General features: G+C 40.2%; 1 protein-coding gene across 1 annotated transcript in view; it reads right to left on the bottom strand.

The window, feature by feature from the left end:
* Positions 1-13,533, bottom strand: part of POLA1 (DNA polymerase alpha 1, catalytic subunit) — a 205,300-nt gene that overhangs the window by 179,710 nt on the left and 12,057 nt on the right. Inside the window, exons 11-14 of the mRNA XM_075097393.1 lie at positions 12,117-12,229; positions 11,544-11,660; positions 4,116-4,190; positions 2,696-2,834 (exon numbers count right to left, since the gene is read on the bottom strand). Of these exons, the coding sequence (XP_074953494.1) occupies positions 2,696-2,834; positions 4,116-4,190; positions 11,544-11,660; positions 12,117-12,229 (444 nt within the window). The remainder of the gene's footprint in view (positions 1-2,695; positions 2,835-4,115; positions 4,191-11,543; positions 11,661-12,116; positions 12,230-13,533) is intronic.

Genomic DNA, 13,533 nt, shown 5'->3' with positions numbered 1-13,533 from the left:
GGAAGATGTGTAATGCAAAAAAACACTTCAGGCAGCTTTATACAGAGTCATAGTAGAGAAAGGTATAAACCAAGTGAGTGTAACTCCACCTAAATTAATATACTACTTCTTAGCATCTAATCTTGTGGTCAGGCCAAAGGGAGAAGGCTTCCTAAAAATGGAATTAAATCAAGTGAAACTTTCATTTACACAGAAACTTCTTTGGCTGCATTTTCTGTAGCATTTGAGTGCTAATTGAAAGAATTTTATCAAATGAGAACAAGAATATATGACTGCACTGGATAATTTATTTAGATATAGTCCTTCACAAACATGATTATGGAAATAAGAAGACAGGGGATGACATAAAAAGAGTTCATCCTACCCTGGTAGCATAAGCTATCCTAAAATGTAAAAGGAGGCCACAGAAAGCTATTTAGGCATAGAGCGTACAAGAGCTCAAAAACTCGGGGGGAGAGGAAGACATGTTCACCACCCATTATCATTTGAACATTTTGCTCTGTAATTCTTCATTTGCTTTTAAAAAAGTGATCATTTACAAAAGATGCTGCTGAGGTAACTCACTACATGCAGTTGGAGGAAGCAGATGTTTCATTTCTGAGGGACTAACCTTTTGAAGACAACTGTTGGTCGACCTGGTTATCTTACTCCCTGCAAAATCATTTGACCCCGCTGCACAAATTTACCTTCTCTATTTTTCCTTGCTCTAAATGCAAGTGACTGAACTATCTTAATTTATAAAACACTGATGATCTCTCCAAAGGAAGACACGTGATCAATTCCTTAAAACCTTTTTTCTTTGATCTCCAATATCTTAACAACCAGTGTTTCAACTAGCACTCTATAGAGCAGTGGTGTCCAAAGTGGGGTGCATGAACCCCAGGGGGTATATAAGACAAGCCACTGGGGTGGGGGAAGAAAATATTTTTGTACCATTAATAAATACTTTAAAAGTGTTTATTATTTCATATACCCAACCCTTTTAATTTCTATTTTTGTGTTTATTTTATAATGTACATAAATATATTAGTACAGTAGTATATTAATATAATTTATAAATAAATATCTATGTATTGGGGGGATACATGCCCAATTTTTTACTGATGGGGTGCACGGTCTAACAAGTTTGGAGACTGCTGCTCTAGAAAAGCTCTGGTGCTATCTAGCACCAATACTAAAACTGCAAAGACAGGTTCATCACGAATAGTGATAACAGTTTTTGGAGAAGTGGTAGGTCTCTGATCAAATGGTTGGAGACTCACTTATTCTAAACCTTCCAGGTACGCTTCTTACCCCTGAGACCCTCTACGTGAAGTGTGGAAGAGAACCTACACAAGAAAGCAAGAGACTGTGGTAAACTAGACACACACACTCAAAAATCAGCTTTGGGGCACAAAATCCAGTGCAATGACTACCGAAATTTGCATAAATATATCTAGCCAGCTTAACAAACAGTTTTCAACAGAGTAGGCATGCCACAGTTTTGAAATGAGCAATTTTGCTATCAAGATATGGACTCTCGCTGGAATCTGAAGGCTGTAATGGAGATAAGGGAATGGGAAAAAAAGAGCTTTCTTCATTTACCATTTAACTCTGAGCTGGAATCAGTATCTGAGCACAGACAAGATAGTGTAAGGGGAGATAATGCACATCAGCATTAAGGAAAATTGAATACTGCCTGAACTGTTAGTTATCATTGCAGTAACATTTGTCATACTGGAAACAAGGAACGAAACAGCTCTGGAGTCTTTTCAGGTGAAGAAAGAAGATGCCAAAACATAGGCAAGGTCAATTCTTGGGTGAAAAGCACAGATGAAAAGCCACTCTTAGGCCTTTAAAATCAGTGCCAGGAAGTATACTGATGCTTGCCAATGTCTGGTGACAAACCCATCAGAACTAATCCATCTTCTGTCAGTCACTGATTTGTCTTGTCTATTCCAGTTCAAAATCCTTACTTGTATCAGCTTTGTCAGTGACTAAGCAAGGTTCTGAAGAGGAGAATCCTCCCAGTGGCAGCATTCAATACTATCAATTCTATATGCGAAGCGCCCCATGGAGATGCACTAATAGATGTAGTTTTTGTCCAGTATGATCAACTTCCCTACATTCCTGGGAACACGCAGCACACACTGAATAAAGGGCTCTAACCAAGCCAAAATACGGCAGCATAACCACCTGCAAGCAGCGCACACTTGAGTGCATGAGGCAGAAAGGATTTCAAACTAAAAAAGCTCCACACCACGAACTTTTCTGAGTGCCAGAAGAAAACCCACACAAACAAAAAAAAACATCTAGCAGTGCTTTGCTCTTAAAAAGATACATTTACATTAAAACCAGGAACCTTAAGTTGTCAAGAGAAGAAAGAGGAATGAATTTCAAGGAAACTAGCTCAGCCTATGTGGCTTTAGGGTAGGCACCAAAGAGTAGGTGCTAGGCACTACATAGTTCCCTCTCACTGCCATTCAAAGTTATAATCTCATCTGTACAGTGTTCAGCTTTATATGGGCAGAGCTCTCACTCAAAAAAGGAAGAGTAAGTTAAAATTTGTACTAGATAATGAACATTACACAGATAAATTGCAAGGTTAATTTACAAAATTATAATTTATCCATATAATTTAAATTTCCCCTCCTCCCCCCATCTATATTTATGTGTGTTTCCAGCAACCAAGTATTTCACATGCAAACCACCATACGTGGATTTTTTATTTCCAGCCAGCATGGTCCTTTGATCTTCCTACTCATCAAGAGAAGTTCCAGGCTAGAGGTGTTAGTTCCAAATACATGTGAAAATGTTTGTCCTTTCAGATCTTGAGGAAGCCGAGGACATTCAGCCTAAGAAGTAACAGAAAGCAGTGAGTCATTTCACCCCACAGAAGTCTTCAAGGCTGACACGCTATATTCAGACAGCACCTTAACAAAACTACACAATACCTGAAATCACTGTAATTTCCCACAAGCGAAGCCTTAACCCATAATACCTTACAGTAATTGAAGAAATTACACTATTGACTCAACCTAAATAGGTGCATAACAAAATCAGGACAGTAATGTAAAAATGCACTGAAGCAAAAGTTCTTCATCCATGCTGGATGTAAGAGAGAAATATTATCATCAGCCAAGCCTACAACAATGTTCAATAACCACTTTAACATAGAAACTGTTTGTGTTGTAAACTTAATTAGATAGCTACAGGTTTAATCTTGTCTGTCATTTAAAGATTGGGTAAAATGTTTCTGCACAACTAAAGAAAAATTTGAGATAGCTAGCAAATCTCTATGGGATGCTGCTTTTCCACCTAGAACTAGTATGTAAGAAACGGTTTAAAAAGGCTATTTCAGCAGCTGACCAAATAGCTTCAAGACTGCTGAATCTCTTACATTTGAAACCAAATCAAGTATTTTCGCTAATGAAGAACAGCTACTGATTTTCTCATGAGAATTTTTGTTTTCATCTTTGCTGCTCAATTTTACAACTCTTCAACAGAAGTCATTCTCACCCTGCTACTATTTGCAAGAGCCATATAAGCAGAGATATCAGCTATATTCTGGACACAGATTCAACAGAACATTTAAGGGTACTAAGTAATTTAAAACATCTTAGGTACTTCGGGCCCTGATTGAATACAGCTAACGGGTTGTTTGACTGATTAGTTGATTCAGTGGCAAGGTGATAAAAAAATAAAGCTGGATAACTGGAATGCAGATTGTTGTAAATCAATAAGCAAATTATAACTGGGGGAGAAGGTGGGAGGAATGCAGTAGTTGTAGGAAGTTGTTCTTCCCCTCATGCGTTATTTACACAAATAGAGCTAATATGCTAACAAATCAACATGTTATAGGTTACCTAGTAATAAACTGGTTTTGTTAAGGACTAACCAACATACAAATGATGACCAAAAAAAGCCATAAGCTTAGGTATTAACCTCTTTTTTTTTTTTTTCTCCATTACAAGACAATGAGCAACTAGCTACTGAAACAGAGGTACAGCCACTAGCCACTAAAGATCAAATCCTGCAAAGTTGTTTTTTGGTTTTGTTTTTTTTTAAGTAAAATCAAATCTCTTTATTAGGTAAGAAAGCAGGTTATGGTCTTCCATCAGATAAATTATACTCACCGAATACTTAACTTCTAAGTATTCAGATTTTGCTGGAACATCCGGGATCTCAAAAGCATAATATTTTTCCACTTTCTGTATAAAACAAATGGATTATTTTTTCAGTATCTTCCAATTGAATATTCATTCTGTCCAGTAAGAAAGCTAAATAAATAAAGGCCAGCCAAAACATACATCTCAAATATCATGGGCTTAATCATATATTACCAATTCTGCAAGTGAATATAAACATCTAAAGATAGCAAGAACGTTTTAATACCTGTATTTAATCTCTTTAAGTTTCTTAGCATAAAAAGTTTCTACAGAATTGACTTACAAGTATCTTAACCTTTACAAAACAAAACACATACAAAGCCTAGTAGCTAAGGCAACTCGGAAATGGTCTGTAAATTCACAGGCTTCGGACACGCTCATGAAAATTGGTGGTTGCAGACCACCACAAAAATCACATAATGGCTGAGAAGGAAAGGCATGTCCAGAGGTTATCTGGTCCAATCGCCTTCTCACAGCTGTGTCAACTAGAGTGGGTTGTGCAGGGCCCTCTCCAGTTCAGTTCTGAATATTCCCAAGGACAGACACTCCACAGCTTCTCTGGATAACCTGGGCCACTGCCACATCTCTTTATAGAGTAAACAAGTGTTTTATGTTCCAATAAATTTCATGTATTTCAAATGGTACCTATCACTCTTGTCACCCATTGGATACCAATGAGAAGAGTCTGCCAGAGGCATCTTTACTCCTGCCCATCAGATTTTATACACTATTTATTATAATAACATTTGCACCACCAATCCCTCACCCCAAACCTTCTCTACTCCAGGCTGAGCAGTCACAGTCTCCCAGCCTCTCCTCACACAACAGATGCTCCAGGCCTTATAATTACATTGGTGGTCCTGTGCTGGACTTGCTCCAGTACGTGCACGCCTTTCTCGTAAGGGGGAGCTCAGCTGAACGCAGCACTCCACATGTGTCTCACCAGGGCTGGGTATGGGGGAAGGATCACCTCCCCTGACCCTGCTGGCAGCGCTCTGCCTCATGCAGCCCAGGGTGCCCACAGCTGCCTTTGCCGCAAAGGCTACGCTGTTGACTCTTGCCTAACTTCATGTCTGCCAGGACGACCAGGTCCTTCCCTCCACAGCCGCTTTCCAGCCAGTCAGCCACCAGCATCTACTGGTGCTTGAGGTTATTTCAGCCCTGGTGCCGGACTTGTCGTTTCCCTTTGTCGAACTTGATGAGATCCTTGCAGGTCATGAGACATCTCCAGCCTGTCAAGGTTCTTTTGACCGGCAGCACACCCATCTGGGGTATCAGCCACTCCTCCTGGTTTCGTGCTGCCTGCAGACTTGCTGAGGGTGCGCCCTGTGCCATCATCCAAGTCATCAACACAGAACCTAAGCAGGACTCGACCCAGTATCAACTCCTGGGGTACGCCGTGAGGGACTGGCCTCACTCGGACTTTGTGCTGCTGATCACAACCCTTGGAACAGCGGTGCAGCCAGTTTTCAGTCGGTCTTGCTGTCCACTTCCCTAGCCCATACTTCATCAGTTTGTCTTTGAGGATGCTACGGGGGACAGAGTTGAAAGCCTCACTAAAGTCAAGAAAAAAAACAGCCACTGTTCTCCCCTTGTCCACCAAGCCAGTCATCTCTCCACAGAAGGCTATCAGTTTGGTCAAGCATGATCTCCTCTTTGTAAATGCACACCGAACAGTGCCAAGCACCTTCTTGTGCTTTGTGTGTCTGGAAAATGGTTGTTTTCCACAATCAGTTGCTCCATCCCCTTTTCCCAGGGCTCGAGGTGAGGCTGACTAGCCTCTAGTTTCCCAGAATCTCCTCCTCCTCGCCCATCTTGAGGATAGCTTTGACATTTGTGTTCTTTCAGTCCTCGGGAACCTCCTCTGATCAACATGACCTTTTAAAGATAAGCAAGTGTGGCCTTGCAATGACATTGGCCAGCTCCCTCCGCATTCATGGGCGCATCCCATCAGGTCCCATGTACCTGTGTCTGTCCAGTTTATTTAAATGTTCCCTAACTTCCACCTAAGACAAGTCTTCTTTGCTTCAGGCTTTCCTTCTGGTCTCTTGGGGTCAGGGATTCCTAAAAGGCTGGACTTGGCAGTGAGACCAAGGTGTAGAAGACACTGAGTATCTTGGCGTTTTCCATATCCTTGTCACCACACTCCCTGTCCCTTTCAGCAGCAGGCCCACATTTTCTCCTAGTCCTCCTGTACCACTGCTCTTTTTCTCCCTCACCAGATTCACCTCCAGGTGGGCTTCGGCTTTCCTTTCTCCATGATGATGTCACCTCCATTAGTCTGCCCTCTAATCCTGACCCATAAGCACCTGACAGCTCTTTGCCCACCCTTAGGCAAGGGGTCCATGCATTTCCATTGCTCTGACATGTAAAAGGGACTTCCCCTCCTCACCAGCCCAGCCTGTCCTTCTTAACCACATCTTACCCACCACATGTCCGTGAGCCTAATGAGATTGTAGCCCTGTAACTGCACACAGTTCCTCCTTTTATACTGCATGCTTTAGTGTACTGGCACTTCAGAGAAGCACTCAAGAGAGCAGATTTCCCAACCATCTGCCAGCTATTTACTTTATTACATGGTTAGAACAGAATAATTCCTATGACAGTATTGTATTTTTCATTTGAGTGACTTGGGTTTTACTAGAAAGTAGGCAAGTTTGTTTACATATCTCTAACAGAGATAGTTAAAGCAGTCTCAAGTTCAGTACGACTTCACTGAAAGTTAAGTATCACTTCTGCTTTCTTCAAGAACAATAATTATTTTCCACAACATGCACAGCGTGTCAGTTTCTAAGAATAACTACCTTAATTTTGCAAATAATTCCAATATCCAGTGCAGCAATGCTATGGTACCTGCTGAAATGCCATGCTCTACCCTCTAATATGTATGCTCTGCCCTGTAATACTTCTCAAACCATCTGCACCGCTGTTAGATATTATCATGTTATCCTATAACTATGCTAGAACATTACTCTTACTATAAGAATTCCTAGAGGCCCCTTAAATTAAAAAGCGTATTTCCACTGGACAGTGCACTAAATTCAGCACATTAGTCTACGAGTCAGCATAATACACCACTGGAGTAAGTTTAGTAAGTCACCATAAATTGGCATAAAATTTACAAATAAACAAAAATACATTTAGGTAAACTCAAAGTTATTTGGTTTTGGGGTAGGGTGTTGGGCTTTTTTTCCTTAAATTAATAGCATCAGCACTAGCTCCCTCAGAGCACTACAATGAACAGTTAAGCTTGCTACTTCTCCTAACGCTGCAGTTTTAAGGCTGCAAAGCCTGCGTAGGAGAGGAGAGGGCCCACTGCTATAAATAGTAAGAAGGCAAATCCAGAAACAACTATGGCATCAACAGCTACATGGAAACAGAAGAGTAATATAACTTGGTACAACAGCACCACTCTGAAGTCAGAGCAGCATTACAAATTAGCATGCAAACGTAGATCTGAACTGTTGAGCCAAAGCAGCACCTCACATGAGCAGCACATCATAGCTGTAACATAACAGATGGCAATGCACTGCTTTTAGCACATATTACTGGTGCTCCCCCCACCCTTTTTTTTTTTTTTTTTTAATTTTAAAAAACCCTCTCAGGCTTCAAACAAGTTCTTGTTGCAAACACAAGCTGAACATAGTGTAAAAATAGTATGCTGCAGTGATTCATCTGCGTTATTCCACAGAGCTCAGCTCAATTACACAAGCGTCTGGTCATAACTGCAGTGAATGAATGCTTTGCTGCAGAGTAATCTGCCCTTCAAGTGGCCCTTCAGAGAGCAGAAATGAGCAGCAGTGATTAGCTGCTAAGTTCCTAAGTGGAGTAAGGCTGCTTTCAAATTGATTTGTGAAGACTTGCTAACTTGGCAGCAGTGCAACCCATTGAAGCTACAATTAGCAGCAGGTGCAGGAGGAAGTGATATGGCTTAAGTGTATCTGTTCACAGGGAGAAAGTTTGGTGCTGGCAAGGCCAAGATGCACGTGCGCGCACGCACGCACACGCACACACACACACGCACGCACCCCCCCCACACACACACACCCCCCCTTGTCTCAGTGTATAAATATCGGCTTTCTCCACATCATCACAGGCCTGGGTATTTTGAATAAAATAGCTTTGGGTACATGGCAGGTATGCTAGTAACTGTTCTGATTTCCAGCTAATGATGGAAGAGTAAGAGTTTCTCAGTTTCACAGTACTATGCCAAAACTGAGACTCTATGTTACTCTAAATGCATTGCTCACAAGTGCTCTGCTCACCTGAGCAATATTGCCATTAGCTTTTTAAAAATCTTTCAAAACACCAACCCTTAACAACACAGTAGCAGAACACTGGCTGTACATGATGGAGCAGGGGAGTTCTTCTAAAGCATATTAGCTCTTAATCACACATAGTCACAACTGTGTGACGATCACTTTTTTGTAACATTCACTCAGCTGAGCACTCCTACCATTTCAATTGGAGAGCCCTGCACACCCCTATGGAAATACAGATGCAATGGCTGTATAACCACACATCATCTCTGGTGGTATGACTGCAATGAAAAGAAAGGTAACTCCTTACGAAAAAGATATTAATAAGGTATCTAAGCAGGCAAATTGAAGTCTCTTAGAGAGGAACAAAAGAAAGGAGTGTGCAGTAATGGGACAACCCCACTACTTCCACAGTTATCTTGAAGGCAACAAAAGGACCTCCTGCTGCAGAGATATAAGCCTGGCCAGATTTGGTGCCGCTTGTTCACAGTCGATTTTCTATTCAACTGGAAGAGCTGAGTTGCTGTAATACTTTCATTGAATAGTCCTGCAAAGGCCCCACCAACAGCCCTGCTCTCCAATCCTATCTTTTCTCTTATCCCCCACATTACTAGTGCCATACCCTCCTGCTAGCTCCAGTTCTCATTACACCCTTCCAGGAGGCAGTAACTATCAAAATAAGCAGAAAATTATGCCAGTAAAATAAAGCTGGATAGCCTTCTACCATGTTAGTAAAATTCAGTTTACTGCAGAGTCTAATTAATTCAAGCAGAATTTGAATTCTTACTGTTTAGAAACACTTCTGGCAGGTTATTCCAGAGCTTCTCTGCATCCCCAACTAGCCTGCCTAATTTATTCATGAATTAAAATTTATATATCTGTTCTTTTGCTAAAGCTGTCCTTTAAATAGCTTTCTTGCTGCTCATCCTCTTTTTATGTTTATAAAGAGCAAAATGGTCTTACCATTGCTCTTCATTTTACTAGGCAAAAAAAAATATTAAAGCTCTTTCGTAGTTATCTCTGGCATAACTGATTCTCCTTTTGTCTCATCCTTCTAATTACCATCTTTTGTACCTGTTGTCAGCTGAGTTGATCTTTCTTCATCAGGGTGATCAAGTGTTATAATATTCTAGGTAAGATCTGAACAGTGCCTTAGTGCTGCTACCTCCCTATTCCTTCTAGGGATCACTCCTGTGCTACACCCAAAGACCCCAGATGTGCTGTAGTCATTCACCTTGACCACAGTTGAGTCTTTCACCCCAAGCTCTGTGTGAACTCAGCAAAATTTTGTAAGCTTCGAACTAACATCAGAAATAACAGTTCAAATACTTCCTGCATATGGTTTACCTTGATTTTTAAAAGCCATCTTTGAAGGTTGAACTATATTACTCCACTACCTCAGTCACACTATTCTTTCTTAGCACACCATGGAACAGGTGGAGGTTTCATAGGATTCTGTTAGCAGATCTGCATCTTTTCAAAGGCTTTACCCCCTCCTTCCATTTCTAGACAAGTGTTTCTATCCTCTGTTTTAAGGAATAATTGATTTGCCCTGAGTTTCCTCCCTCATTCCTGAATGGATCTTTGAACAGTGAGCTATTACAAACTTGTTTTTTACCTATTGTTAAATTCATTCCTTTCTGATCCCTGTCCATAACAGCTGAGTTATAATCAAATATACAAAAGAAATAACACTGATAAAACTGAAAAATCTATATTTGCATCAGTTTTGAGAGAGAAAAATCAACTAGAACAAAAAAAAAAGTTTTACAAAGTTCTAATGAAGCTTGCATTTTCCCTGAATGATGTAAATAATGCTACATGTTAATGAAAAGGTGTCATTTCTTGCATGGATTTGCCATCTCAGGAACACTGCTCACATTTTCACTTTAACATCTTACACTTTCTGAAGTACTCTGGCTTTGGATTAGATGACCTCCTGAGGGTCTTTCCAACCTGAAGTACCATGTAAACTTGTTTTTTTATACTTTCATTTACATATTGTTAAATTCCATTCTTCCTGCATCTTTACTTGCCATCCCATTTCCTGATCAACTATTCAGGAATGAATTATAGGAAGTCACAAGATTGACAGCCTGGGAGAGGTTACGAGTAATTCCACACCACCCAGTAATTACAATGAAAGGCAGCCTTGCCCAACTAATGACATCTTCAAGAAATGGAAAAGTCTCTGAACACTTAACTCTGAACAAATCTTCTCTAACTTGCATGTTAGCCACCTTTCCTCACCCACAAACTCTCCACCCCTGCCAAAAGACAAATGCACAGCGTAAATGAACAAGAAAGCTTTCTCACACTAGCAAATTAGTTCAGTCCAAATCTGAAACACTACCGGTGATATCAGCTCTTTTCCTGCAGAGTTATGACAAGTACTATGTATGTACAAATTTTCCATTATAGCAACATTTTGCTTTTCCAATGTTCTTTTAAGGATTTGTTGAGCAAACAGAACACAGCAAAATAACACTATAGGCCTACTGCCTGTAACTTTAAGCCCTGAACAGCCTAGGTTTCAAGGCTGGATGACAGTCCTCACAACCTGCTATCCCCTGTACAAACGCACTAGGACAATCCCTGCTCCAAACAGCACGCATTCTAAAAAGATAAATCTGCAAGGGTGAGAAGAAGGATGAAACATGCCAAGAGATAAAGTTCAATATGACACCTGGTCAAATACAAAGACAGTTTAATCCCAGCGCACTGACTTATCTGCTGGACAACACAATCTTTCACTTTACACTTTGACACCATGAGCTGATAGGAAGGCTTTAGGTATCAGAACTTCTATCTTTTCCATATTCTCAGAAATAGGTCGTCAAGCAAGACGGACAGCCTGACATCCAACCCAGTTTCAAAAAAGCTAATGAATGAGTATTTTGAGAAGCAGTATGTTTAAACTTCTGGTGGGACAATCATGTTGCAGATTTACTGTTCTTAAAGGAGTATGGATATTTGGGAAGACACTGGGATGGCTTTCACAAGCAGGTACACATGTCAGGAGTTATATATTTGCATTTCAGCATAACCTCCCTGACTGGATAGTGTTTCAACAGACCGCCCCCCCTTAAGAACTAGAACAAAATAAAATAACCAAATAGGATGCTTGTAGACAAACCTTGGATTTGAACTTCATGATCTTGTACTTTGGTGAAATGCAGTCATTAAATTCCTTGAAAACACTCATTAGAGTTACTGGAGTCTCCATCTCTTTGCCAGTGGATAGGTTGATTTCCTCAAAAACAGAAGTCAGGTTTTACAAATTAACAAAAACATCACCAGACATGACCAGTAAGTTGAATTTTGCTTTGCTATTATGAATCACATCTCTTTTCTTTAAGGGAAAACTACAATGTAAAAAGCCAAGAAATCCCAAATTTGAAAAACACTATTTGAAACGAAGTGTTTAAAAAGCACAAAGTTTTCTAATAATACTTCAGGACAACTTTATTTCCTAAGCAGCAAGGCTAAAGGTAACAATTTGTCTGCAGTTGTTCGTTAGGGTCGGGGAAGAAGCAGCAACGCTCTACTCTGCATCACACAGGTGATATACCATGTATACATTGTACTTTACCACCTACATCAGACAGCACTGGCTTCAACAGTTCCCATAAACACAATACTAGAACTCAACCTGCCATAAGCAGAATGAAAGGTACTTATGTTTGACATGCTTAAAAGATACACTTACTGTTTCACGTGGCAGTAGATAAACTGTTCTCTCAATATTTTTCACTGTCACACAACAGCTGACATAGGTGTTTGCAGATTCAATCCAAACTTTGCCAAACAAAAATACCACACCTAAGGAAGCAGGGCAGAACAAAAAGTTCAATATGCAATTCTTAAATTAGTCACTCTTAATGTTGCTTAAAGCAGCTTATTATGTATTCTTGCACAGAAACACTTCTGGTTTAGGTCCTTGAACAACAAATCTTTCCGACGTATCAGCACATTCTAAATTATTTTGAACTCCAGCTGTACAGATAGACGCCTGTATAGTTCTTCATGCCCCTACCTCCATCACTATAGTAACACCTCAATATGTGAAATTCAAAATGGCATCACACAGCCAGTCTCAGAAATGGAGTATCAGAACAGAATTCTACCTCCATTAGTTTGGTAATTCATGGGGAGAGGGAAGAAGGAGAGAGAGAGGTCAGGGAAAGCTGAAGAAAATCAGAACGCCTGTGCTGCCAATCATTCCTGAAACACGTGTCATCTACAATTTTTCATTCTTCAGCTAGACAAGTACAATTAACTCATTTTTCCTACACTTTAGTAACATGAGATCAAGACTCTACTACTAATAAAACCTGTAGAAATACATTCTGAAGACAACAACCAGAAGCTGATCATCTGTAAAAAGTTTTCACCTGACTATTTTTAACAAATGAGGACAGCAAAAGATGTATGACATTGCAAGAAATCCTGGGTGCTAAGACAGCAGTGGTAACCAAGGTAGACATTCAGGAAGCCTGCAGAGAGCAGGACTAGTGCAACTGACTTCACTATGGACCACAACATTATTCCACACACACATCTCTAACAGAGAGAATGTGGCATTAGCACAAAATGCTGCAAACTGCTAGTCAAGTGGCGTTAAACTTTGAAATAATGTGGAACAAGGCTAGCTGCCTTTCACGTAGTTTGTGAATTACAAGTAAAATAAACTTCCAAGTACAACTCAAAAACCTGGCTTCACTTGAGTTCCCTTCACACTCCAAGTCATTTGGAATCTGATTACATGAAAGACACTATTCCTACAGTACACTACTATTAATGAAAGCAGAAATATCTGAGCTGAGACTGTCTCAGAAAGACCATTTCATATAAGGAAGATTTTGAAACCTGCATTTCTCCTTGGTCTGACAATGCACAAACAAGTCCTTGGTTAAGAGTTATAATTTATCTTTGCCACGCAATCTATCAGATGTAAAGGCACCTTTCTTACTGCATTAGAGCAAAGATAAATCAGTGAAGATGCACTAAGATGGATGAGAGAGTTGGAGTGACAGGCTAAGAAAAACCATTTCTTGAGTGCTTGGAATAGACGTGAACAAGACTACTTTTGTCAAGGACAGAGAATGTTGCGGTTTTGAAGATAA

The sequence above is a fragment of the Phalacrocorax aristotelis genome, chromosome 1 (genome assembly GCF_949628215.1).
Source record: "Phalacrocorax aristotelis chromosome 1, bGulAri2.1, whole genome shotgun sequence".
NCBI classification, from domain to species: Eukaryota; Metazoa; Chordata; class Aves; order Suliformes; family Phalacrocoracidae; genus Phalacrocorax; species Phalacrocorax aristotelis.
Note: the sequence above shows the minus strand (reverse complement) of the source record. Positions and strands in the feature narration are given on the sequence as shown.